General features: G+C 42.2%; 1 protein-coding gene and 1 long non-coding RNA gene across 5 annotated transcripts in view; one reads left to right on the top strand and one right to left on the bottom strand.

Moving 5' to 3' along the window:
* fam184b (family with sequence similarity 184 member B) overlaps positions 1 to 24,879 on the bottom strand; it is a 184,294-nt gene that overhangs the window by 133,239 nt on the left and 26,176 nt on the right. For all 4 annotated transcript variants that reach the window (XR_015851174.1, XR_015851175.1, XM_088342823.1 and 1 more), the window contains exons 4-8: positions 19,182 to 19,317; positions 14,878 to 15,026; positions 6,637 to 7,182; positions 4,204 to 4,311; positions 1,624 to 1,922 (exon numbers count right to left, since the gene is read on the bottom strand). Coding sequence is in view for 2 of the 4 variants with exons in the window: in XM_088342823.1 (XP_088198949.1) it covers positions 1,624 to 1,922; positions 4,204 to 4,311; positions 6,637 to 7,182; positions 14,878 to 15,026; positions 19,182 to 19,317 (1,238 nt within the window). In the remaining 2 variants the exon portion in view is untranslated. The remainder of the gene's footprint in view (positions 1 to 1,623; positions 1,923 to 4,203; positions 4,312 to 6,636; positions 7,183 to 14,877; positions 15,027 to 19,181; positions 19,318 to 24,879) is intronic.
* Positions 1,730 to 8,512, top strand: LOC148361959 (uncharacterized). Its single transcript, XR_015851178.1, has 2 exons — positions 1,730 to 1,953; positions 6,628 to 8,512. It is a non-coding gene; the product is annotated as an uncharacterized LOC148361959 (long non-coding RNA).

The following is a 24,879-nucleotide window of genomic DNA, read 5'->3' as shown; positions in this document are numbered from 1 at the left end:
AGTCGTGGAACTGAGCAAGCGTGTTGATAAGGGAGTACTCGGTTGGTTTGAACACATGGAGACGATGGATGGGGAGCGAATGTTGAAGAGGATCTACAGAGCAGAAGTGAATGGAAGGAGACCAAGAGGAAGGCCGTGATTGACGTGGATGGATGGTGTTATGAGTGCACTGCAGGAAAGAGGTCTAATTATAATGGAAGCTAGAGCTCTTGTTGGTGATAGAAAGGAGTGGAGAGGTGTTGTGAAAGGATAGTGGGATTGTGGACGCGTTCTTAAGGATGGGCTGGGCCACCGTATGATGCAGCAGGGGTAAACCAGTGAAAGCTGTCAGGCCCTGCTGTTGAACAAAAGAGTGTATTGTGTCACCCTGACCCGAGTGACATGGCCGCTTTCTGGTGTCCCATTTCATCTGGAGGGGCGAAAGCATGACCAACTTAGGTGCCTAGGTGCCTTACTTGTTTGGGCAATTGGGTTGGCCATGGTCCAAAAATGTGTGTGTTTTTTTTGCTATTTTTTTTCCCTTTTATTTTCTTTGTTATTGTATGTGTTTGTCTTGCTGTCGGTCACCCCTCTTGAGGGATATGACCAAGGTAGGTAGATAGATAGATAGATAGATAGATAGATAGATAGATAGATAGATAGATAGATAGATAGATAGATAGATAGATAGATAGATAGATAGATAGATAGATAGATAGATAGAGAGATAGAGAGATAGATTAGCTTCTTCCATTTTCTAATGATTGCTCCAACAGTGGACCTTTTTTCACAAAGCTGCTTTGCAATTGCACCGTAGCCCTTTGCAGCCTTGTGGAGGTTTACAATTTTGTTTCTGGTGTCTTCGGACAGCTCTTTGGTCTTTGCAATGTTACAAGTTAAACTTACTGATTGTATGGGGTGGACAAGTGTCTTTATGCAGCTAACGACCTCAAACAGGTGCATCTGATTCAGAATGATACATGGAGTGCAGATGGACTTTTAATGGGTGGACTAACACGTCTTTTAGGGTCAGAATTCTAGGTGTTCAAATTCTTATTTACAGCCATATCACAAAAAATAAATTGTAAAAAAAAATCATGCCTTGTGATTTCTGGATTTTTCTTATTAGTTCGTCTCTCTCACAGTGGAAATGCACCTATAATGAAAATTTCAGACCCCTCCATGATTTCTAAGTGGGAGAAATAGCAAAATTGCAAGGTGTTCAAATAATTATTCTATTCACTGTACATAGTAAAATCTGAAATTACAGCAACATTATTGAACAAAATCAATACATGGTTTTACCTGCTTGCTCTAGTGACCACAAACAATAAAAGAAAACCTCCAGTCGGTTTAGGCAACATAATAATTTAACCTTTATCCAACTCTTACTCCCTCTATTTTTTTCTCCATTTCTTTATCTCTATTTTGATTGCTTTCTCTTTCTCTTGACTTCTCTATTTCCCCTTCTTCTTTAATCTTTCTGTTTTTCTCTCTGTATCTCATTCTCTCCCTTCTGTCATTCCGTAAGAATCATAGTCAGTCATTCAAAAAAAGTCGTAAACCTAAAGAGACATAAATGACTTTAAAAAAAAAAAACATTATCTAATTGTTTTGTGTTGTTTTTCACACGGGTTCAGCTACCTGATCCGGTCCTCGGTGTTGCGCTGGCTCTGCTCCAAAATGTTCCTTTCTGCGTTCATTCTACTCTGCTCAAAAACATTCTCCTCTAATCGGTGTTTGTCGGCCTTGAGGGCAGCAATGTCTCTCTCTTGCCTTTGGTTCTGCTTATCCGCCTCGTCCTGCACCCGACTCAGTCGCTTTTGAGTCTGCTGCAAGTCGTCCTGCAGGCGCAAGCACCGTGGCCCGCACGCCGTCAACGTTTCTGATGGGACTTTGTCCTTTTCTTCGTGGTGATCAACGGCCGTCTTCAAGCAAAAGATCTGAACACATAGGATGTGTGAGTCTTAAAAGGTAAGATACTAGGCTTTTAATCATCCACCTGTCATTTTTCTTTATTTCTAATTCTTTGCGGAAGATTCGTACAGCGCAACATGCGCGTTCGCCGGCACTGTTGCACCCAGAAAAGTAGGCACGTGATGGGGCGGTATTCTCATCATGATGGGCCAGTGTTTGATTATTCCCGATCATAAATTGTTTAGTTTGGGACATTTACCAACGCGCGCACATGGCAGAAAACTAACTATTCGCAACCAAATTTTGAGTTTTGTTTTAGTAATCACATCAAATTTTTGCATGCCATACCAAGTGGGCCTGAAAGGGAGGTGCACACAGGCAAGGTTCGCCTTACCTTGCCTCTCCACCTTCTTGAGTGGAGGCAAGTCACGTAAGCTATAAAAGGTGGATGTACCTACCTGCCCCTCGCTCTCTTTTGCTGCCGGACAAGGGACGTCTGAGGGTTGGCCTCCAACCCCACTCAGGTTGCAGAAAAAAATGTTTCCTGTCGCCGGGTCAAGACGTGACTTACAAACCCGGCCTTATTCATAAAGGTAACTTGTGCATGAAATGGTCAACATGCTGTCAGGTTTTTGAGTAACTGTGAAGCTTTGTATGCATTGATTAGGTAATCTTCTCAAATTAGGCACAGCGATATAGAATCCTATGGTTCAATAAGAAATGACAACGTTGCCACCTCTATTCCAACTTCCTTTCCCCGCTTGATTCCTTTTTCTTTTCATTTCTTTTATTTAATGATTCAAGTTTCTCTTTGGGCAGAGTCATTTGTTCATTCATTTGATTTGCTTTTCCTTGCCATGTGAAGAAATCATTTTTTGTTAGAATCAAACAATGTTGCATTATTTATTTGTGTGTCTATACTGTATTACCTTTCTTTTGGACTGATCAATCAGTATCTTTGTCAATAAACTGCAAAATTAATTTTAATAATTTAAGTTAAAAATACGATATGTTTATAGTATTGCTATCTTCATGATAAATACTAGAAATACAAAAAGAGCCTACTTCGGGAACTAATACGAGTAAGAAATCGTAAGCACCACCTGCTGGCTTAATCTGTGACCACTGAATGAGACTCAACCAAATATATATAATTCAAAGCAATTCTCTCTGCACACATTAGTACTTTAGTACAAACTAAATTCCAATTGGTGGGTTTTATAAAATCAATGACCAAAAACTGCATTTTCTCTTTAGCAAGCTATTTGGCTACCTTTTAGCTTTGTAGCTAGTGTTAGATTATTAAAATGGATCACTGAGTATGTTGACACCATAACATAAGTTCTCCAGCTCTATTGAGTTTATTATTTAATAATCACAGCATTACTTCAATAATAACATCACTCATTTGGTTGTTGTAAATGCATTTATGTTCATCCACATATAAGTATTTACTAGCTGTATCCTTTCATATCAGTATTTTCCCAGCAAAGGTCTTCCAATACGCCAGCCTTATCTTATCATACAACCTTCAAAATCTAGCTGTGTGCAGTTTTTTCAGTTTTGTCTTGTTCATTAAGACTCTTTCATCTATCTAGTATTGTGAGTTCCCAGTAGAGCTTTTTAGAGTTTGATGCATACATTTTGCCAAATCCACGCCTTTCTCCTATAAGAAAGGGGCCGAAACAAATTCTATTGACTTTCTTGGTGGGAGAAGCGCTTCCTATCGATTGGACCAGCGTGCACTCTGATTCTAACTTTATTTTGAAACTTTTTAATAAATGTCCTCAACTGCGTTGCTTCTCTTCAGCTCTATTTTTTGAAATTCCGAATACTCGGTCTGGTCTAAGAAAAAAGCTTGCGGCGAGACATCGGAATGTCGTTCACCTGCACTAGCTCTTCTTACCTTTTTGGAAAGCTATCGAACTAGCTTTTATCATTTTTTGCCAACTATCTAGCTAACATGTTACCATTTTGCTAGTTATCAAGCTAAATGTTGTCCTTCTTTATAGCAAGCGATTCAGTTTTGTTTTTAACTTTCTATCTGCGTATTTAGATAGCTTTTTACTTTTAGCTAGTCATCTAAGCCTCTTTTCGTTTGTTACCTTTTTACCTGTCTAGCTAACTATGAAGCTACTTTTAGCTATTTAGCAAGCCATCTAGCCAAGTTGCTAATTTAGAAATTCATATTAAACTGGGTAAGTTTTCTGCCTATTACTAACAAAAAGTAGCTTGATGCTTGAAAAAGGTTGGAGTTCCCTGATAGTTAGTCTTAAGGAGTACTGTAGATAAAGGAGACATTTTTACCTCGTTGTCAGCATCTTTGAGTTTAATCTCATTTTCTTGTCTCTCCTTCTCCAGCCTGTCGTGAAGCTTCACATTTCTTTTCCTCTCCTCCTCGAGATGTGCACAAAGCTATGACCCAAAAAAATAAACGGATAGAACGAGATTTGTTAAAGTAGGATGGGGTGTTTTTCACTCTATTCCTTATTATTGTTTGTATTACTATTATTGTTATTATTATTTAGCACCCCCTAGTGCTTAAATTATTATAATATAGATACAAAAATATACAAAACACAAATACCTTTACTGGACAAAGAGCCTTTGAGCCTTTAATATGTCACAAAAGTAAAGGACGTAACGTCATCGACACAAATCAACAAAAACATAAACTCCTCAAGTGATGCAATGTGTTTTGTACGATGTTATACTAAAAACTTGGGAACATAGTAGTTCCCCCCCAATGATTTAGAATCAGTGGTTATTATATTTGCGTAACTCGCAAAAGGTCCTTGGTTCGAGGCCTGGTGGAAACATTTGTTGGCCTGGAAAGGGATGGGCACCACCAGGCTCTACTTGCCCACGACACACCGCAGGAAGTGCTGCCCCTACTATCCTAGTGGTTAAGGGATCCAATCATAATAATTACACGCCGCTGCCTGTCTATGCAGAGGTCACCCTCCTCTCTGAAGGGCGGTATGACGCTTTACACCAAAAAACAACAACACCCATATGATGAAAGTGCTGTATCTGTGTCAGATCAGGAGGATTCTCCTGCTACTGGTAGCCATGGAAACCAGTATTATCCATCTCATGTGGAGGCGCAAACCCCTATCCAAAAAAGAGTGCTCCCCATTCGGGCCCAGGGTCTTCCCTCCGAGATTCTGTAACCTCAGTGGAACTGTTTAAATCTAGGCTTAAACACACTTATATTCTATAGCTCAGCTCAGTAGCCTAGATGGTAAGGCGCCCGCTTTGAGACTGGGAGGTTCGGGTTCGCGCCCCGGCCGAGTCATTCCTAAGACTTAAAAAGTGGTCGGCGGCGCCCTCTCTTGGCTGCGGCTGCATCGGGTCAGGTGCAATCGACATTTCGTTCTGTGTACATTGTTACACAGAATGACAATACAAGGAAATTATTATTATTATTATTATGAATGACCTATATTTCATGTTGAGAATGTCTGTGTATTGTTTATTAATGCTACATCCATTGCAACCTGGCCATCCTTTTTATCATTTTTTATTTTTTATGTTATATTGTACTTTAAACAATTTTATGCTTTATTTTAATTTTTTATTGTAAATGCAATATCCCTTGCAGCCCGGTCACCCTGGAAGGGGGGTTTCCTCATGTGCGGTCCCTTCTCAAGGTTTCTTCATTTTCTTTATGCTGATGTTTTTGATTTTTCCCTTGCCCTCATGTAGGTTTTAGATCAGGGGATGGTGTAATAATAGTCTGTAGTTTGCAATAGTCTGTGATCTGTGCAGCCCTTTGAGACTCCTTGTGATTAAGGGCTATACATATAATCATGTTTTAACTTGACACACCACAGAAAGTTGTGCCCCCACAGCGCTAGCGGTTAAGGGATCAGTGAACGAAACAAAGAAATAAAGAGAAAGCGATATAGAGACAGAAAAAGGGAAAGACAGAAAGGAAGAAAGAGAAAAAGAAAGAGAAAAAAAGAAAAATGAATGAAGAGAAAAACAGATAAAGGAAAAGAGAAGGAAAAAGAAGAGAGCGAGAAAGAAATACAAGGAGAAAATGAGAAAGAGAGAAGAGAAAAAAAGAGGAAAATTAGAAAGGTCTATAAAGGTAGCATTTACTCACCATCACAAAGTATTTTTAATTATTTATTTTATAGTGTTTTTGAATGCCAAGGAGTTGCACTTTTGAAAAACATTATTATTTTTTCATGTTTTTATCAGTTTGTTCTACAGAATAAAATGTCAGAGTGAGCACTTGCCAAGACTGATGATTCCATACTTTTTGCTAGGGGTTGTAGAAGGAGAAAGAGAGAATAAAAAGAGTTGGAAAGAGAGAAAACGAGAGTAAGAAAGATAAAAGAAAGAGAGATAGAGAACTGGATGGATAGAGATAAAAAAGACAAAGAGAAAAACAGAAAGCGACACAGAGAGAGAAAGAGACAGAGACAGAGGAAAAGTAAGAGAAAGAGAAAAAAAGAAAGACAGGGAGGAAGAAATACCGCCACAGGTGCTATGGGTGTGGCGCCTGGCTTATTTAAAACTGCAGCTTGCATTTCAACTTTTTTTTTCTCTTAGCCTTGTCTGTTGGCGAGCCTGTACTGGCCCGCTGCCTGCATGTTTGACACCTGTGTTGTAGTGTGCAATTTTAACGGATAAGTATTTTTGAAGTTTTATTTTACAAGAAAAAGGGGTAGATAAAGTGTAAAAAAAGATATTTTAAAAATGATTCTGCTTGTTTTTAAGGAATCCGACCTCCTGATTGGCCTTCTTCTCGGAATTGAGCGCTTCCTGCACAGCATGCAGTTCCGCGGCGTGCCTCCGCATCACCTCCTCGATGGCTTTCCGCACCTGCTCCTTCAGCCGCCGCCTGTCCTCCTCCGCCTTTTCCACCAACCTCCTCTTTTCCTCCTCCAGCTTCTGCTGCAGGCCAGCCCGTTGCACCTCCACCTGCTCCAAGCGCTTGTCTAATTGAGCTCGAACCCGGACCCTCTCCACCTCCAGTTCCTTGCGGAGACGTTCCGCCTCCTCCTCCTTCTCCAGCCTGGCTTGCTTTTTGACCCCCTCGGCCTCCTTCCGCACGGCCTCCTTCTCCTCATCTCGCTCCCGCCGCAGTCGGTTTCTCTCCTTGTCCAGATGGCTCTTCTCCTCCTCTCGTTTCTTCTGCAGGTTCTCACGCTCTTCATCTATCTCCCGCTGCAGTTTGTCCCGTTCGTCGTCGGCGTGTTTTTGGATGCGACGCAGCTCTTCAGTTTGAGCCCTAACCATCTCTGATCGCAAACAGGAAAGGGCCTCCGCATGCTAAAATGAATCAAACAGATACTTCGTTAGATACACTATTTGTATAGTAATATGTTCCATCAGACTAATACCAATTGAAGGTAAGATCAGTGTCATCAATCTGCTCCAGACAACTTGTTCCTTTATTCAACTTCACTCCTTGTTCGTCAACCATTTCAAAGGGTTTCTCACTCTCAGAGATTTTAACTCACTTTTTCCCTCTCTTATAAATTAATCGGTAAAAAAAAAAAAAACAGCTACCGGCTAACACTCATCTATACTTTGCTCCGTCTCTGTATGTGTCATTTCTTGCCTGTAATTTTGCAATTGCCACACGTGAACCATTGTGGGAATTTGTTGCCAGCTTGTGGGTATTTTGGAGAACTACTTTGATTGAATTTCATTGAAATCAAGGGTTATCATACCTGTCAACCTCCACCGCTCCATGCCCGTACAAACTGTCGTATTTTCCCGTACAAAATACAAAATAATCGTACACCATATTTAGTTTTTTCTTGGAATGATGCATGATGGGAAATCCCCAGGCGGCAGACGTATGCGCACAGTAGCATCAAACCACTCGCTTCATTTCGTTCGCAACGAAAAAACGATACAGAGGTAGAGGCTTCCGTAGCAAACTCGTTAGACTTGATTGATTTGCCGTTTCGTGATAGTCGGTGTTTACCTGATGGTACCCATAATTGAAAGATTTGCCTTTTTCCATACATATTCTCTTGTACGTCGTACACGTCTTAAAAGTCATAATAAACGTACATTGTATGGCAAAAACGTACAGGTTGACAGGTATGGGTTATATACAAAGTTTGCGCTATCTTCTTTTAAGAACTGTTTGAATTTTCTTTTCTTTTAGCCTAACGTTCGCAGAGTTACGGTAATTTAAATAGCGCAATTCAAACGGGGCCGCTACGCCCCCATTGTAATAGGAGGGTTAAAGTTCCCTCCTCATTCCAAGATCTTCCTCTCTAGCCATCATTTTAAAGGTAATCAAATCTACTTTTCAAGATTTTCGCCAACCCAAGACCCCCTTTCAAGTTTCAGTCCCGGTCCCACTCCCCTTTATCACATTCCTTCTTTTACTTCTCCTTTTGTGCTGCATTTGGGTCTGTCTGACACCTCATGACAACCAGGCCTAAAAAAATCCGGCTCGGCCCTACCCAGGCCTGCACGTATTAAAGCCCGACCCAGCCTATGCCTGAACGAGCAAACAAGAAATTTCATATTGTATTTTTGACAACTCGGGAGAAGGAGAGGTGATATATGAAAACAAATAAAGCCTGTCTTTTGTAACAAAATGTACTTTAAAAAAGACTGAATAAACATTTAAAGCTTTTATGTTTCTGTATCTGCAGAGGTTACTTAACCGACAATTTTCCCTCATTGACAGATTATTTTAAGTGTTGACTGAAAAATGTTAAGGTTGTCCGTCATTTTGAATGGTTGGACCACAAACCACAGCAGCAATATGTCCTTAAGATTCCAGCGCTGAAATTTAAGAAACAGAGGCAAAAAGACAAAGAAGAACAATGACAGGTGGATGATAATGAATAAAAAGAAAGGCCGCGGGAGAAAAGTCCGTCCTTACCCAAATGTAATGAGTGACATTATAATAGCTTAAATCTAATACCAATCTCATTCGTTGCACCGCTTTATCCTCAGTAGGGTCGCGGGGGTGCTGGAGCCCATCCCAGCAATCATCGGGCAGTGGGCAGGGGACATCTTGAACTGGTTGCCAGCCAATCGCAGGGCACACTGGGACAGACAAGTCGCTCATTCACACCTAGGGACAATTTAGACCGGCCAATCCACCTGAAATGCATGTATTTGGAATGTGGGAGGAAACCGGAGTGCCCGGAGGAAACCCACGCAAGCACGGGGAGAACATACAAACTCCGCACAGTAAGTCCGGTAGCTGGATTTGAACCCACACAGGAAGTTCCCAAGACCTTAAAACTGTGCCGCACATGCGCTAACCACTGCGCCGCCGTGGCTAATAATAATACCAATACAGCTTTGGTTAAAGTAATTAATGACATTCTCTTAGCAAAATATTCTGGCACCTTGTCAATGCCACTGCTGATGGATCTTTGTGTTGCTTCTAAAACTGTGGACAACAACATATTTCTGGATTGTCTGGAAAAATGGATGGTGTCTCAGGAACTGTACTCTCGTGCCTTGGGTCCTACCTTTCAGACAGGATGCAATGTGTTAACGAAGACACTTTGACATCTGAACATTTTGATGTCACCTGCGGCGTTCCACAAGGCTCTGTACTTGTACTGTACTTCTTTTTAGTATTCATTGTCTACTGCTTGGTGATATTGCCCGCAATATAATATTAGTTTCCATTGCTATGCAGATGACACTCAACTATTTCTGCCGCTCTGTTATGTTGTGAAATTTTGGGGCCTGCATTACTGAGATACAAAGATGGATGTCACTTTTTTTTTTGCGTCTTGTTCTCAAACACTGCTCTAAACCTTGACAAATATAATTTCACTAGGAGTGAGTCAAAATCTAGGTGTCATATTTGATCCTAATCCGTCATTTCAGTTACATGTGAAAGATACGACAAAAAGCTTTCTTCCACCTTCGTAATATGATGAAGACTTGCCCGATGCTGTTGAAATCAGATGCTAAGATTATAATTCATGCGTTTATCACTGTCAGGAACCAGGAACAGAGACAAGAACCCAATTGCGTTAGTTTATTAGTTTTATTTGAAAACAGATGTAAGCTGGCACCCACGATCCAGTGATTGTTGATTGTGGGGAGCATGTCGCTCGTGACGCAGAAGTGGCACTTCTCTTAGCGGGAGCTGAAGGTTCGCAGCGATCGGACGGACGGCAGTCCCGTGACAGGTAGGCAGAATCAATACGTCTTAGCGGGCAGGTCGATGGTCAGGGCAGGAGAGTAGCTCGTAAACGCGGGGCAGAAACAGGTCGGAACCGAAAGCAGGAATCAAAACAGGAGATTAGTCTTTGGTACTTGCTAATCTAGCGAAACACACAGGAACACAGGAGTACGATCGGACGTCCTTGTCTGGACGCTGACCGCTTAAGAAGTGAACGTCAGCAAATCAGAGAGCGCGCTCCGGCGCGCCAAACGATTGCCACAGGTGTCTTCACTTCGGCAATCATGACAGAACCCCCCCCTCAAGGGACGGCTCCAGAAGTCCCAAGACACACAAAAAAAAATTAATCCAAAGGTAGGTCACAGGTCATCACAGGCAAACCAAGAAAGTCACAAGAATACACAGGTAATCCACAAGTAAATCTAAAAATACGTCACCGATAATCCAAAGGGGCTTCACAGGTAGTCCTCAGAATTCCTCCGAGTGGACGGGGACCCCATCGTTAGCATCCGAAGGGGCGGCAGGGGGTGGGTCCGCTGGTGGAAGGGTTGCGGTACCGGACCCTCGGGGACGACCACGGCGCGGAACAGGTTGGTCCAGATTCAGGCGGTAGATAGACTGGCAGGCGGGCTTCATGGCAGACCGGTCTCGAGACACGCCGACGGATGATCCGGGATGGCTGGCACACAGACGTCGAGACCGGTGGAAAGGCAGGCGGACAGACAGACGTCGGGACGGGCGGGTGGACGGACTTCGGACAGACAGACGTCGGTACCAGGGGGCGGACATAAGTCGAGGCGCCCCGACGGACGACTCGTCAGGCAGACATGCGGATGGAGAATCGGGCAGGCAGACAGACTGACGTCGAGACAGGCGAACGGACGGACGTCGAGACGGGCGGGCGGACGGACTTCGGACAGCCGGACGTCGGTACCGGCGGGCGGACAAATGTCGAGGCGCCCCGACGGACGACTCGTCAGGCAGATATGCGGACAGAGGATCGGGCAGGCAGACAGACTGACATCGAGACAGGCGAACCGACGGACCGGGCTGGCGAGCAGGACTGGCGAACCGAAAAGCTTATGGGAATCCCAGCTAGATCAGGCGTTGCGGAAGGAGACCTGGAAAGGATAGGATGAGAAGTTGTGTGAAAACAAGTTCGTTGGCATTCAACCCCCCACTCCAGGACCGCCCCTGTCCGCCAGTCCAAGTGAGGGTTGTGCTTAACCAGCCACGGCTGTCCCAGGATGAGCGGTTGGCCGGGGGAGGGAAGCAGGTAGAAACTAATCCACTCGCGGTGGTTCCCAGAAAGTCTCATCTCCACCGGCTCTGTCATTTGCGTTACCGTGCCCAATAGATGCCCATCCAGACTTTGGGCAGGAACTGGGGTTTGGAAGGGGAATGCCTCTTAACCCCATACTCCGGGCGATGTTGACATCCGCGCCCGAGTCCACAAGGGCGGACAGGGACTGGATTGACCCGAAACTCTGAAGGTGCACCTGGAGCCTTGGCCTACCAGTCGGGGGAATCGGGGTGTGGACAGAACCCAACCGGTCGACCCCAATCGTTCGGTGAGGTCCCCCCTTTGACGGGCAGGACGATGCCCGGTGTCCTTGCCCTCCGCAGTACAGACAGAGGCCGGTAGAGAGTCGGCACCGATGCTCCTCGACGGACAGCGACGTACGATCCACCTCCATTGCCTCTGGAGGGTCTAGAGCACAGGTGTCAAACAGGCGGCCCGCGGGCCAGATCAGGCCCACCAAGGGATTGAATCCGGCCCGCGAGACAACACTCAGAGAAGCACAAGAGAAAAACAAGCTGCAGGTTGAAATATGTCAACTTGATGTTGCCAAAGCCAGGTGCCTCGAACAAAGACACTGCAATTGTATTTCTTTCTCTCTCTCTCTCTTTTCCACCCCTTTTCTCCCATTCTCTGTCTCTTTCACTCTCTGTGTCTCTTTTTCTCTTCCTTTGTTGCTCTTTGTCTCTTTCTCTCTCTATCTTTTTAACTTCTTTAGCTCTAACTTCCTTTTTTCCTTTTCTCTTTCTCTCTTCCTACACTTTATGCTTTCTTTTCTCTTTTCTCTCCTTCTGTCTTTCCATTTCTCTTTGGTTTTCTTTCTTCCTCTCCCTTTCTTTTCCCCCTCTCTCACGACTTTTTATCTCCTTTGTTTCTCCCTCTCTCTTCCTCTCTCTCTTTTTCTTTCTTTGTCCCGCCCTCTCTCCTTTTCCCTCCCTCTTTGTCTTATTTCTTTATCTCTCTTTTTCTTTCTCCTTAATCTACTAGCTGGCCCCCGACAGAATGTTTGTTCTATCGTGTGGCCCCCGAGTTAAAATGAGTTTGACACCCCTGGTCTAGAGGAATCGCGGGTGGTTGCAGAATTTTCGATGCGTCGTCGACCCTCTCGGGTGAGCAGGAAACTGGGTGACTCTGGCGAACTCTCTCACGGCATCGACCCTGGACCCGACGATCGATCCGGGCCGTGAGCGCAATGGCCTCGTCGAGATTGGTAGGCGGAGCGTGGGACACCAACTCATCCTTCATGTAGTTTGCCAAACTGTTGAGATAGGCGTCCACTAACGCCTCCGCATTCCAGTTGCTCTGGCTTGCGAGTGTTCGAAAATCGATCGAATAATCGATAATCGATCGTTTTCCCTGCCTTATCCTTATTAGAGATCTTGACGCGTCGACTGATGAGGATCCGGTGTCAAATACCTTGAGGATCTCCTGGGCTAGGAGATCAAATGAGGAACACGCAGCTGAACCTCTCTCAAATTCAGCCGTTCCCCAGAGTCCGGCTCTCCCAGTCAAATGGTTAATAGTGAAGGCCACTTTGGCCACTTCGGACGCGAAGTTTCGGGGTTGCAGGTCGAAAATGAGTCGGCAGTTTACAAGGAATGCTCGCACCTGAGCAGGATCACCACAAAATTTCTCCGGCGCGCGCACTCGGGGTTCTGCCATTTCGATGGCGGGAGAATTCATGAACGGAACAGGCGGGGCGTGCGACGGCATTGCAGCAGAAGAATCACCGGGGGGCGGGGCTGATACGTGCAGCTGACGAGCAAGGATCTCCGGGAGCGCATCTAACCTTTCTTGGTGGCGCTGAAGCCATTCCTGTCGCTGTCGAACAATCCGTAGAATGGCTGACATGTCACCCGACATCCGTCGGACCTCCGCCTCGGTACGGTGCGAGCGTTGCATGTCTCCTTTCGCCGATTGGCGCTCGTAAAAAAAAAACTTCCGCTTGGTTATTTTTCTGGTCCGATCGTTCTGTTAGGAACCAGGAACAAAGACGGGAACCCAATTGCGTTAGTTTCTTAGTTTTATTTGAAAAGAGATGTAAGCTGGCACCCACGATCCAGTGATCGTTGATTGTGGGGAGCAGGTCGCTCGTGACGCAGAGGTGGCACTTCTCTTAGCGGGAGCTGAAGGTCCGCAGCGATCGGACGGACGGCAGTCCCGTGACAGGTAGGCAGAATCAATACTTCTTAGCGGGTAGGTCGATGGCCAGGGCAGGAGAGTAGCTCGTAAACGCAGGGCAGAAACAGGTCGGAACCGAAGGCAGGAATCAAAACAGGAGAGTAGTCTTTGGTACTTGCTAATCTAGCGAAACACACAGGAACACAGGAGTACGATCGACCGTCCTTGTCTGGACGCTGACCGCTTAAGAAGTGAACGTCAGCAAATCAGAGAGCTCGCTCCGGCGCGCCAAACGATTGCCACAGGTGTCTTCACTTCGGCAATCATGACAATCACTTCTTGGCTTGATTACTGTAATGTAATGCTCTCTGTTCTCCCGATGTCTAGCATCAAGAGTTTGCAGCTGGTTCTAAATGCGGCAGTGAGAATTTTGACTAAAACAGGAAAGTTTGACCTTACCACTCCAATATTACTAACTTGCACTTCCTCCCGGTTTGCTTATAATATGACTTTGAGGTTGTCTTACTAACGTATAAATGTTTGCATGGAGTTGCCCCTTCCAACTTGTGTGGCCCCATCTCAAGGTGTCTTACAGGGTGACCCAAAAAGATGCGTACCCATATTTTATTCGATAAAAAAATAAATTTTTTAACGAATGTCTTTTCTGTTGCAGGACGTGAAAGGTGAACCTATGGATGATCATTTGCCGCTATAGTTGCCCTGAAAATGACTTGGACAAATCAGCAGAAGATATTCTTCCTGAAAATCTATTTTGCGACAAAATCATACCAGAGTGTACAGATTCAGTTTAGAAAGTGTTTCCATTGTCGCAACTTTCCATCAAAATCAACGATTGTTAGTTGGATTAAAAAGTTCAGAGAGCATGGAACTGTAGTGGACCTATGTTTTAAAGCTTCAGGGGGAACTTATTCAGGCAGGAAGAAGAGTGCAAGGACAGAAGAAAACATTGCTCCGGTGAGGACTCAGTAGGACGCAGACCTAGGAAATCAGTGCGTAGACGCAGCCATGCTGAGCTTTTTTAATTTTTCCTTGCCCTCATGTCGGTTTTAAAGCAGCGTCATTTGGGACATATTGTGAAAAAAATGTGACTTGACGTAATCTGACACCTCAGTATTAAGTGATAAAATTAGAACGCTCTTTATATTCATTGATAACAATGTAGTGAACGTTGATTACAACAAGATCAGACGTTAAACTGCAGGATGAACACGAAATAAAGATTCAAAAGAGAGAAAGACTTTTTCTAACTGTATCTCTTAAAGGAAAATAAATAGCTATCAAACGTTTTGCAGCCCAGGAAAAATGAATACATTCTATGGCTCTCTATAACAGTGAACAAATTAGGAAAATTCCCCACATTTTAAAGGCGCCTTAAATGCTAGGTTGGCATTTTCCACCTCACCTGTCGGATCTGCCGGGCGTGGTCGTTATTCCTGCCGCTAGTCTGGAGTTCCAACTCTCGGTTCCTGCTCTGCAATCGACTCAATTGGCCCTTCAGGTCATCAACATTGGCGCAAATGCACACTTTGCAGCCCACATTCAGAAGCTCATCTAAAAGACAATCAGGTAAATGGTCTGCATTTATATAGCGCTTTTCAAGTCAATGAAGACCTCCCAAAGTGCTTTACAATGTGCTTACTTGCCCATTCATACACACACGCACACACTCACACACCAATAGGGAATCAGCCATGCAAGGCGCCTACCTCCTTATTGGGGGCATTAGGGATTCAGTGTCTTGCCCAAGGACACTTCGACATATAACATGGCGGAATCAGGAATCAAACCTGTGACCTCTTGATCCCAAGACGAGCGCTCTACCTCCTGAGCTAATGCCGCCCATGTACACAATTACACATAATTAGTTTTTAACGAGGGCTGCAGGATTAACCGAAATATAATCGATATTGCCATGTGATGTAGTGCGATTGTGAAATCATCAGTGTTGGGCACATTACTTTAAAAGACAAATTACTGCACTTTCACGACCACCGGGCGCATGTTAAAAGGAACAGTGTCCAAAAGGAAGGCCTCGATTGACGTGGATGGATGGTGCTATGAGTGCACTGGAGGAAAGAGGTCTAAATGTAGTGGAAGCCAGAGCTTTTGTTAGTGATAGGAATTAGTGGAGAGGTGTTGTTGAAGGATAGTGGGATGTTTGATCGTGTTCTAAGGGATGGTCAAGGTACCTGTATGATGCTACAGGGGTAAACCAGTGAAAGCTGTCGGGCCCTGCTGTTGAACACAGGCTGGGGGCGTCGCTGCTGTCATGCACTTTCCGGACAAATTTTCAACATGTTACCTAGTGTTTACTGTTTGTGTACTGTAATGCTAAATGTAATTCACCCTGGTCATCCTGAAAGGGGATACCACTTGTGAGGTCCCTTCTCAAGGTTTCTCTATTTCCTCACGCTGAGGTTTTTGAGTTGTTCCTTGCCCGCATGTTGGTTTAAGATCAGGTAATTGTGTCATTGTAATCCTGTGCAGTCCTTTGAGACATTTTTGTGATTAAGGGTTATATAAATACATTTGACTTGACTTGACTTGACTTGAGTGTGTGTCACTCTGACCCGAGTGACATGGCCGCTTTCTTGTGTCTCGTTTTATCTGTAGGGACGAAAGCATGACCAACAAGGTGCTTAACTTGTTTGGGTGTTTGGACATTTGGGTTGGCCATATTCAATTTCTTTGTGTTTTTTGCTACTTTTTCCTTTCTTGGTTTTTGTGTATGTCTTGCTGTCGGTCACCCCTCACGATGGATATGACCAGGATAGATGGATAGATGGATGGATATTGTTTACTACTGATTTTATATAATTGTTTACAGTTTATTTTTGTTGCATTTTAAGAGAAGGATAAATCTGTTGCTGGTGAGGTGCAATACATATTACAAGTTTCTATAACTCAATTACCTATCTGTTCATCTCTATTCAACTGACTCTAATACTCTAACACTGCTCAGAAAATTCGTAATGCTTTGACATGCATCCCAAAAAAAAACCTGGAAAGCATGGCAACCGCTAGTTTTTAGCAAGGATTTTAGAATTTCATCCATTCATTCGGATTCTGTGGAAAGTCAGAAGAGCACAATGAAATAGTGATCATCAGCGGTTGCTCCATGGATTATTATCTTTTACTTCTCCTTTTGTGCTGAATCGACTGGGGCGTCGTCAGTTACAGGGTAAGAGCAGTGCTGCTGGTTCAGCCTACTGCTACGGCTAGGCCGACAAGTCTCCTTATCCACCGCTGCGGTCTGTGTATCTTGCCAACACCCGTACCATTAACCATGAAACAGAAGACGTAGAGCTACAACTCATAGGAAACCGCTACATTCGGGACGGTTGTGATTTAAGCGACCTGGCTGCAGGTAGCTCGCCGCCTTATCTAAATCCCTTTCCTAATCTGAAAGCCCTCCAATTTCAATGTCATTTTGTATAATAACAAACACCTTTTACTCAACTGAAATTCTGTGTTCTGTGAAATTCTGTGTTTTTATTTGATTTTTAAAATGTATCACTGAACATGTAATCATATTTGCATGAGTTTTCCAGTTATATTAATTTTATTGTTTAATCATTACAGTACTCATTATTTTGATAATCACAACATTAATCTACCATAAAATTCGGACTATAAGCCGCGAAATTTTTCCCAAGCTTTCAACCAGTTTATGCAACGATGAGGCCAATTTATGCATTATTTCTTACGGCCGCCAGGGGCGCCTTAGCAGGCAGGATAAGAGAGCGACAAGTGGAGCATACCAGTATGTGTTGAGAAAGACATATATATATATATATATATATATATATATATATATATATATATATATAAAATATAACTTTGCGATTTGTGCGTGAATAAAACTATGATGAACAAACTCTTATCATGGAAAAGGGGTCAATCGAAAGGGGAGCGCTAACTACTATATCAGGAATAATTTTACAAGTCTGTTTGTAAACGGAAATAATGAGGCGAAACGAACTGATTACAAGAAGCAATGTCCAACGAAGCAGAAATGTTTAAGGCGGATTCTCACTTATTTGTCGGCATTATTGTGTGTTTTGGAATAAATATTTTACACAATTGGATTTAGTGATTTGTTTTTAATGTAACAAATACATTTTTGAGGACATTTAAATAAGTTGAAGACGGCCCAGGGCACATACTTTGTAGTTTTCGGATATCTTGTTTCAGACTGAATGTGATGTTTCTCTGCCAAGTTTATTTTGAAATGGTCATCATATTGTTAATCCCAGGGGTTAGCACTTTCCAATGATATGTGACCCATGATATCGTACAGACACGATTTTTTTATCTAACGTTTATTTAGTTGCGCAGGTTTCCTCCCAGCACTGCAGTCCTCCCACATTTTAAAAACATGCATGTCAGGTTAATTGGCCCATACAAATTGTCCCTAGGTGTGAATGAGCGAGTGAATTGTCTGTGTGCCCAGCGACTGGCTGGCAACCAGTTCAGGGTGTCCCTCCTGCCCACTGCCTGGGATGGGCTCCAGCACCCCCGCGACCCTACTGAGGATAAGCGGTGAAGATAATGGATGGATGGATAGCCAATCCACACCCTTTTTCTATAAGACAGAGGTGAGACATTTTTCTATGCCTTTTAAAGGAAAACTCTCTCCTGATCAATCAGCTCAGAGTATACAGTGTTAATTTATAACTTTGTAAAGGGTAGCTGCTCTCTTTGGTTCTTTTTTTGTTTATCTAAATACGCCCCGAGATACAGATTGTCTCGGCCAACAGTACTTTTATCAATTGACGAAACGAAAAGTAAATAGTAGTCAGCCGACAGTAACCCTAAAAAGCTCCACAGAATAGGGAAGTTCTCTTAATGGTTGAAGCATGTCACTATGATTAAATACTCACAAAAACCTTAATCCAGTACACAAAATGCACTTTTCTTTTTGTTAATTGCAGTTAATGGGGGACAGAACGTCCCACGTGATACGCAACAATTCGCAATAGCAGTTGTTGACCAGGGATAACAGATTGCAGTCACACGGCTGCATTTTAGGTGAAAATAACGGAAAAAAGAGCAGCTACGCATGAAACAAGTTTGCTCTCTAGGCCTTCGGACTAAGCAATAATGGACTGGGGATAATGGATCACAGTCAAAACACTGTAGTGCATTGGCGGGCCACAATGGCAAATTAACCGAAAAAAGAAAGCAGATAATGGATTGCGGCCATAACCATCCATTTCATTTAAGGCAGGCATTCCCTTTCATCCTTTAATTATTTTTTCTGTTTCTCATTTCCTCTCTTCTTTCATCACTCTCTTTCTCTTCTTTTCTCCTTCTATTTCTCCATTTCTTTTTATCCCCTTTTTCTTTCTACTCTTTCTCTTTCTTTATTTGTCTTTCCCTTTTCCTCCTTCTTGCTGTCTCACGTATCTGTATCTTTATTTCTCAAATTAATTCTCTCTTCCTACTTTTCTTTCTTTCTTAGCATTCGTGGCTAACTTTGTAAGCAAGAGTCTGGTTAAGCACTTCCTATCCCCTTCTTTCCTCCCTTCTTTTTTGCGCTCTCTTTCTTGCTTTCAATCTCTTTTTGTTTTTTTTCTTTCTTACCATTAGTGGCTAGCGTTGTTGGCAAGACAGGAGTCTGGTTAAGCATCTCTCTCCCTCTCACTCCCCCCCCCCCCCCTCTCCCTCTCTAGCAGCTAACATCGCTAGTGACAGTATAAGCACCTGCTCTTGTCTGCAATTCGTCCTCTTGTAAGAGTAGCCTCTCTTTGGCCACCGCCAGCTCTTCCTCCGCCCGCTTGGCCATGGCCTCAGCCTCGGACACTCGTTTCCGTTCCGCTTCCAGTTCTTCCTCAAGGTTCTAATTAAGAAAAGAAGTGGAAGGAGGAAAAAAACAAGTCAATGTTTCTTTTTTGTGGTCCAGCTGCAGGACTGTAATAGGCCCCTGTCACAGATTATATCAGCGCCTAGTTTCAGCGGGGACCGTTTCAAAAGACTCGGCTATGTCGAGGACGCTGCAGTGATTCTGTCTTGTGCAAACTACTCATTAGGAACAAAATGACAGCGGAAGGAAAGCTCGGCGAAAGTAGCCCGTGGCTAGTCGAGCAAGTTTTCCAGTTTTGGAGACCACAGACCTCGAATGATGGTCATTAGCTTGTAGAGGTTGGTAGCAAAGCCAAAAATATTACTCAAGTAAAAGTACTGTTACTTCAGAATAAAATAACTCAAGTAGAAGAAAAAGTAGTCAAACAAAAGATGCCCAGAGTAAAGGTAAAAAAGTACTTGGTGAAAAACTACTCAAATACTGAGTAACTGTAGTGTCATCTTATTTATTGATTTTTTTTAACAACCATTAAATCAGATCATCAAATGATCAAAGTTTATCCAAGTCCATCCATCCAATCAGCAGTAAGTCAGTGCAAGTCGATGTAATCAGTACATTTGGTTGAAACCTCTGGATTAAATAAATAAGTATATAAAAAAAAAAAATATATATATATATATATACATAAAATTGTTAATAACACTTTTTTGTTTTTTATTTGTTAAAAATTGAAATGGTACGGGTGTTGAAATATCCTATAAAGCGTGTTCCACTTCATGGTGTGTGAGTGTGTGTGTGAATGGGTAAGTGTGAAGCACATTGCAAAGCGCTTTGGGAGGTCTTCATTGACATAAAAAGCGCTATATAAATGCATTTACATTACATTATATTACATGATTGTGTCCCACTTATTGTTGATTCTTCACAAGAAATTACATTTTTGTATCTTTATGTTTGAATACTGAAATGTGGCAAAAGGTCGCAAAGTTCAAGAGGGCCATATATATATATATATATATATATATATATATATATACTGTATATATACACTGTATATGCTGTATATGAGAGGTTACAGCTATATATATCAGTGTTCATTTTACCTCTGAAAAGTGATGGGTCCCGGGGACTCGAATGCTCAAATATCTATGGGTCCCAACAGAGATCTATGGGTCCCCAAAATTTAGTGTTATCAGGGTTGAAATTGTAAATCGGCGACAAATATATAATATAAATCCATATATTCATTCAGTTTTAATCAACACAGTTTATTGGTAATACAAATTACTTATCACTTCAAGATTTTTCAGTTCACAACAATATTGTACATTATACAAAATAATATTGCTGAAATAATTATAATAATCTATATTTTCATTCAGTTTTAATCATCACAGTTAATTGGTAATACAAAGCAAGTTATCACTTCTAATTTTGCAGTTCATATATTCTTCGTGGTTTGCTTTCCCGCCACAGTTGTAATGCCTTCTCAAGGTCCAATCCATTATCATCCTCCTCATAGCGTAACTAGGAATATAATGTAGTCCATTTTGGCAGAAAAGTCCTTTTCTTGCTAGGAGTATTCTTTTGTTTATTTTCTTTCGTCGAATCGTTCACTTTAACACACGTGTTTTCCTGCCTCCGCGATCTTCCGAAGAATTTCTCCAGTTTTTTCAAGCCGGAATTATTGCCGTTGTTATCACTTTCTGCATTATGTTTCGACTTATTACTGAAACTGAAGAAATTACCAATTTTGTGTTGATTTTCACCTTCCCTCGACGACAAGCACCACAAAAATGACGTAATCTCGAAGCAACGAGATCTCGTTTGCCGAGATCGGCGTGCAGACGAAAATTCGAACCGTGAGACCAAAACAACAATGGCGGATCTGCCTGACGAAAAGTTTGGAGTGCGGTAAATCTTTGTAAAAAAAAAAAAAAAAGTAATCCGGTAATAATGACAATTTTGTGTCCAAAAAGTTGTGTCCCAGGGACGCACGTTGATTTGAGACTATGCGTCCCCAGCAAAAATGATGCGCCTAGGACGCAGGGACGCGGGCAAACGAGAACACTGACATATACACTCCGCATACATTTCACGGATCCCTTAACCAAGAAGTCATGTTACAATACTGATACTAGATCCTGAATCACTGAGGGAAAACAATTTTTTATAGGATTATTATATTTTTTTAAAGTAGAGTGTTTTCCTACTTAAAAGAGACTTATCTTCTTGTGATCTACTAAACCCATTCAATCATTTGCCTGTGGAGTAAAGCTGCATTCTTCTGTTTGACCGTATACGATGGAGTGTCCCTTTATTCCTTCACGAAACAATTCTGTGACTGTGCTGTACAGACGCTCCCCTACTTAAAACGGTAGATACGAACATTTTTGGGGGGATGTCGAAAAATATCCGGACATTGCTGTAAGTTAGGTTTTGTATTGTGTGTCCCTTTTTCCGAGTAGTGGACAGTACTGTAGTGCTTCTTTCAGCCGCGTGGCCCAGTGAAAGATCACCCAGCATGCACTCCAAAGAAGAAATCCGGCTTCTACTTCTGGGTTTGTGTGTAAACATAACAACATGTACTGTATCGCTAGCCCTCTAAGAAACTTTGATGTTTTTATTGTTTAATATCTCGTGCATCCATTCAATATGGTTGGTGTAAAGCAGAGCTCTCATTTTAACTCGGGGGCCACACGATAGAACAAACATTCTCTCGGGGGCCAGACTAGTCGATTGAGGAGAAAGAAAAAAAGAGAAAGAAATAAGAGAAAGACAAAAAGAGAGAGTGTGGGACAAGAAAAGAGAGAGAGGGAGAAAGAGAGAGAAAAGAGAGAGAGAGAGAACATGAGAAGTAAATGGGATAAAAAGAGAGAAAGGTGATAGAGTGGGAAAGAAAGAGAAAAGAAAGAAATCCTAAAAGGAGAGAAAGAGAGAAGGGTAGAAAGAGAGAAGGGGAATGCAAGAGAGAGAAAGAGAGAGAAAAGGGTAAAAAGGAAGAGAGAGCAAAAGACGGAAATATGACACAGAGAAAGACAAAGAGTAACAAGGACAGAAAAAAGAGAAAAAGGGAGGGAGAGAGAGAGAAAAAGAAATACAACTACAGCATCTTTGTGAGAGACACCTCGCTTTGGCAATGTCAAGTGGACATATTTCAACTTGCAGCTCGTTTTTCTCTTGCGCTTCCCTCAGCGTTGTTTCGCGGGCCGGATTCAATCCCTTAGAAGGCCTGATCCGGCCCGCGGGCCGCCTGTTTGACATTAGTGGTGTGAAGTGTAAAGAAGAAGGGATTTGTTTCTTTTGAAATGACAGTGGAATAAGAAAGCTTGATGCGGTTGAGACGCTTTTTTTTGCCACTTTTTACCACGGAGGAGGACCTTTTCCAAAAGTAAGTAAAACTGAACTTGATTTATCTTTATCTGGAATATTTAATGAAATGTTTATTTTTTAGTACAAAACAATACAGGTTGCTTATACAAGCCTTAAAAATACTTATATAAACCTTAAACGTACAAAATATAGCACTGAAGCAACTTACTAACAAATTCAACTTATGAATGATCGCCCGGACCCTAACTCTTTCGTAAGTCGGGCTGCACCTGTCATAAAAAAGGGCATTGTTGGATTTTTGGTCAGATGAGAATCGGGCCTTGAACCGATTGCAGCTCTTCATGAGCTTAAATTAATGCCTCTTGTCTCTCATTGAGTGTTTTTATTCAGAGAAGTAAGGTAAAAGACCTTTATTTGGAAATTTTTAATATCACATTGTATAAAAGGCATTGCATCACTTGTGGCTTTCATATTTTATTGAAATACAAACTTTCTGGCAATGACGTTACATCCTTTTGCTTTTGTGACGTGTTATAGGCCCTTTGTTTTGTATATTTTTGTATTTTATATCTATATTCAAATGGTTTATGTATTTAAATGAATAAATGACTGAATATATAAATAGATTTGAAACAAAAACATTCTTAACGAGCAACTGTCTGGTAATACAGTTAAAATAAAAAAAAAGCTCTCCTAACCCTGCTCACAAGTGCCGGGTCAAATCTAAATAAAAGAAACAAAATAAGAAAATAATGTACCTAATGTGGAGGGGATTTACAGTAAGTAACAGCTTCAATATAGCCTAATGTGGTAGAATAAGAGTAACCTCTTCAAAAATCTACTTACGTAAAATGAAAATGTATAGTGATTTCAAAATACGTCTAGAAATACAATATGTCCCAAAATCTACTCAAGTAAATGCAAGGGAGTAAATGTGACTTGGCGCTTCGGTTATCGCTGGTTCTATTGCAAATTTTGAATAGAATTGATTTGTCTTTATTGTTATTGATATCGTTGTATCGTGCAGACAGCGGGGACAGATTAGGGAGGCCGCGGTGTCTTGGGTGGGTTTGACTCTGTGTGAAATTGTGATACACTGGTGTATGCTGTCAATCAAACAGCGGGGCGGGCGCACAAGTCAATGTGTTTACCAAAAAAAAAAAACTAGGAAGCACAGTGACTGCTAGCTTAAAAGAGCGCAACAAAATGTTGATTATCAGCCGGTGCTATGTGTATTAGTAGATGCAACAGTGCTTGTTCTCAGCCAATCAGAATGTGAGTATGGTGACAGCCGGTTGCTGCCGATTTAGGTCGTCTGTTTTTGTATCACATGTGATCCACATGCTTGTACATTAGGAGTAGCTTTGTAACCTGAAACATTTGTTTTGGATTAAAACTGGTTCAACGATGTTTTTGGGGCACTTGTGAGGTTGATCAGAGGTATCCGAACGATTGGTAGGGGTGAAATTCGGGCCTTTTCCCCGCCAAAAACTAATTTGGAGAAGTATTTGAAGTGGACAAAAGCATGCTGTTGCCCACACATTGAACTCAACGTGAAGATGATTGATGGGAACCGGAACAAAGTTATTTGTTCTACAGTGTTTTATTTTTTATTAAATTTAAGTTTACGCTGCTGTTGCGTCGGTTATAACACAGCATGATATCTAGCTCCTCCCTGACACATTAATTTGGTATATTACCATGAAATAGAAACCTGGACGCGCCTTAAAAAAATGGTTCTGTTCTGTCATAGGATATAACCTTATGAAGTTATCTGCAAAGACAGCCTAAAGAAAATGCGCCAAGAAATAAGAGTGAGGCGACATATCTAAAACTCATTAAGGTCTGTTAGAAGGGAAAACAATAAGGTGTACATACTCTGGATTACATTTGGAGTAAGAGTCCGTAGGAGTTGACAAATTTTAATTAATTTCTATAGAAAGTTAGAACAAAGTGACGACTTCCTCATAGATCGCCAACATGACAAGGTTATTATTGTCTTTGGACACCCTGAAGAAGTGAATATGACTCAGTCTACAATGATTGAGACCCTTTTCTACTGTCTTTTGTGAAACATTCGCATAATAAGGAAGAAATTATATGGCTTAGTGCTCTCTTTCAAATCTTTTAATTATTATCCATTTCCCTGGAAGACTGGGGGGCATCGGAGAGACAACAAGAGTGGTGCTGCTGGTCCACCCTACTGGTCACACTGGGACACAACATATTTTAGATATTTTAAATATGAAAAAATGCTTTAATAAC

This window comes from Urocampus carinirostris, chromosome 8, assembly GCF_059441175.1.
Source record: "Urocampus carinirostris isolate Australia breed hairy pipefish chromosome 8, RoL_Ucar_1.0, whole genome shotgun sequence".
NCBI classification, from domain to species: Eukaryota; Metazoa; Chordata; class Actinopteri; order Syngnathiformes; family Syngnathidae; genus Urocampus; species Urocampus carinirostris.
The sequence above is the reverse complement of the archived record's forward strand: the minus strand, read 5'-3'. Positions and strand labels throughout refer to the sequence as shown.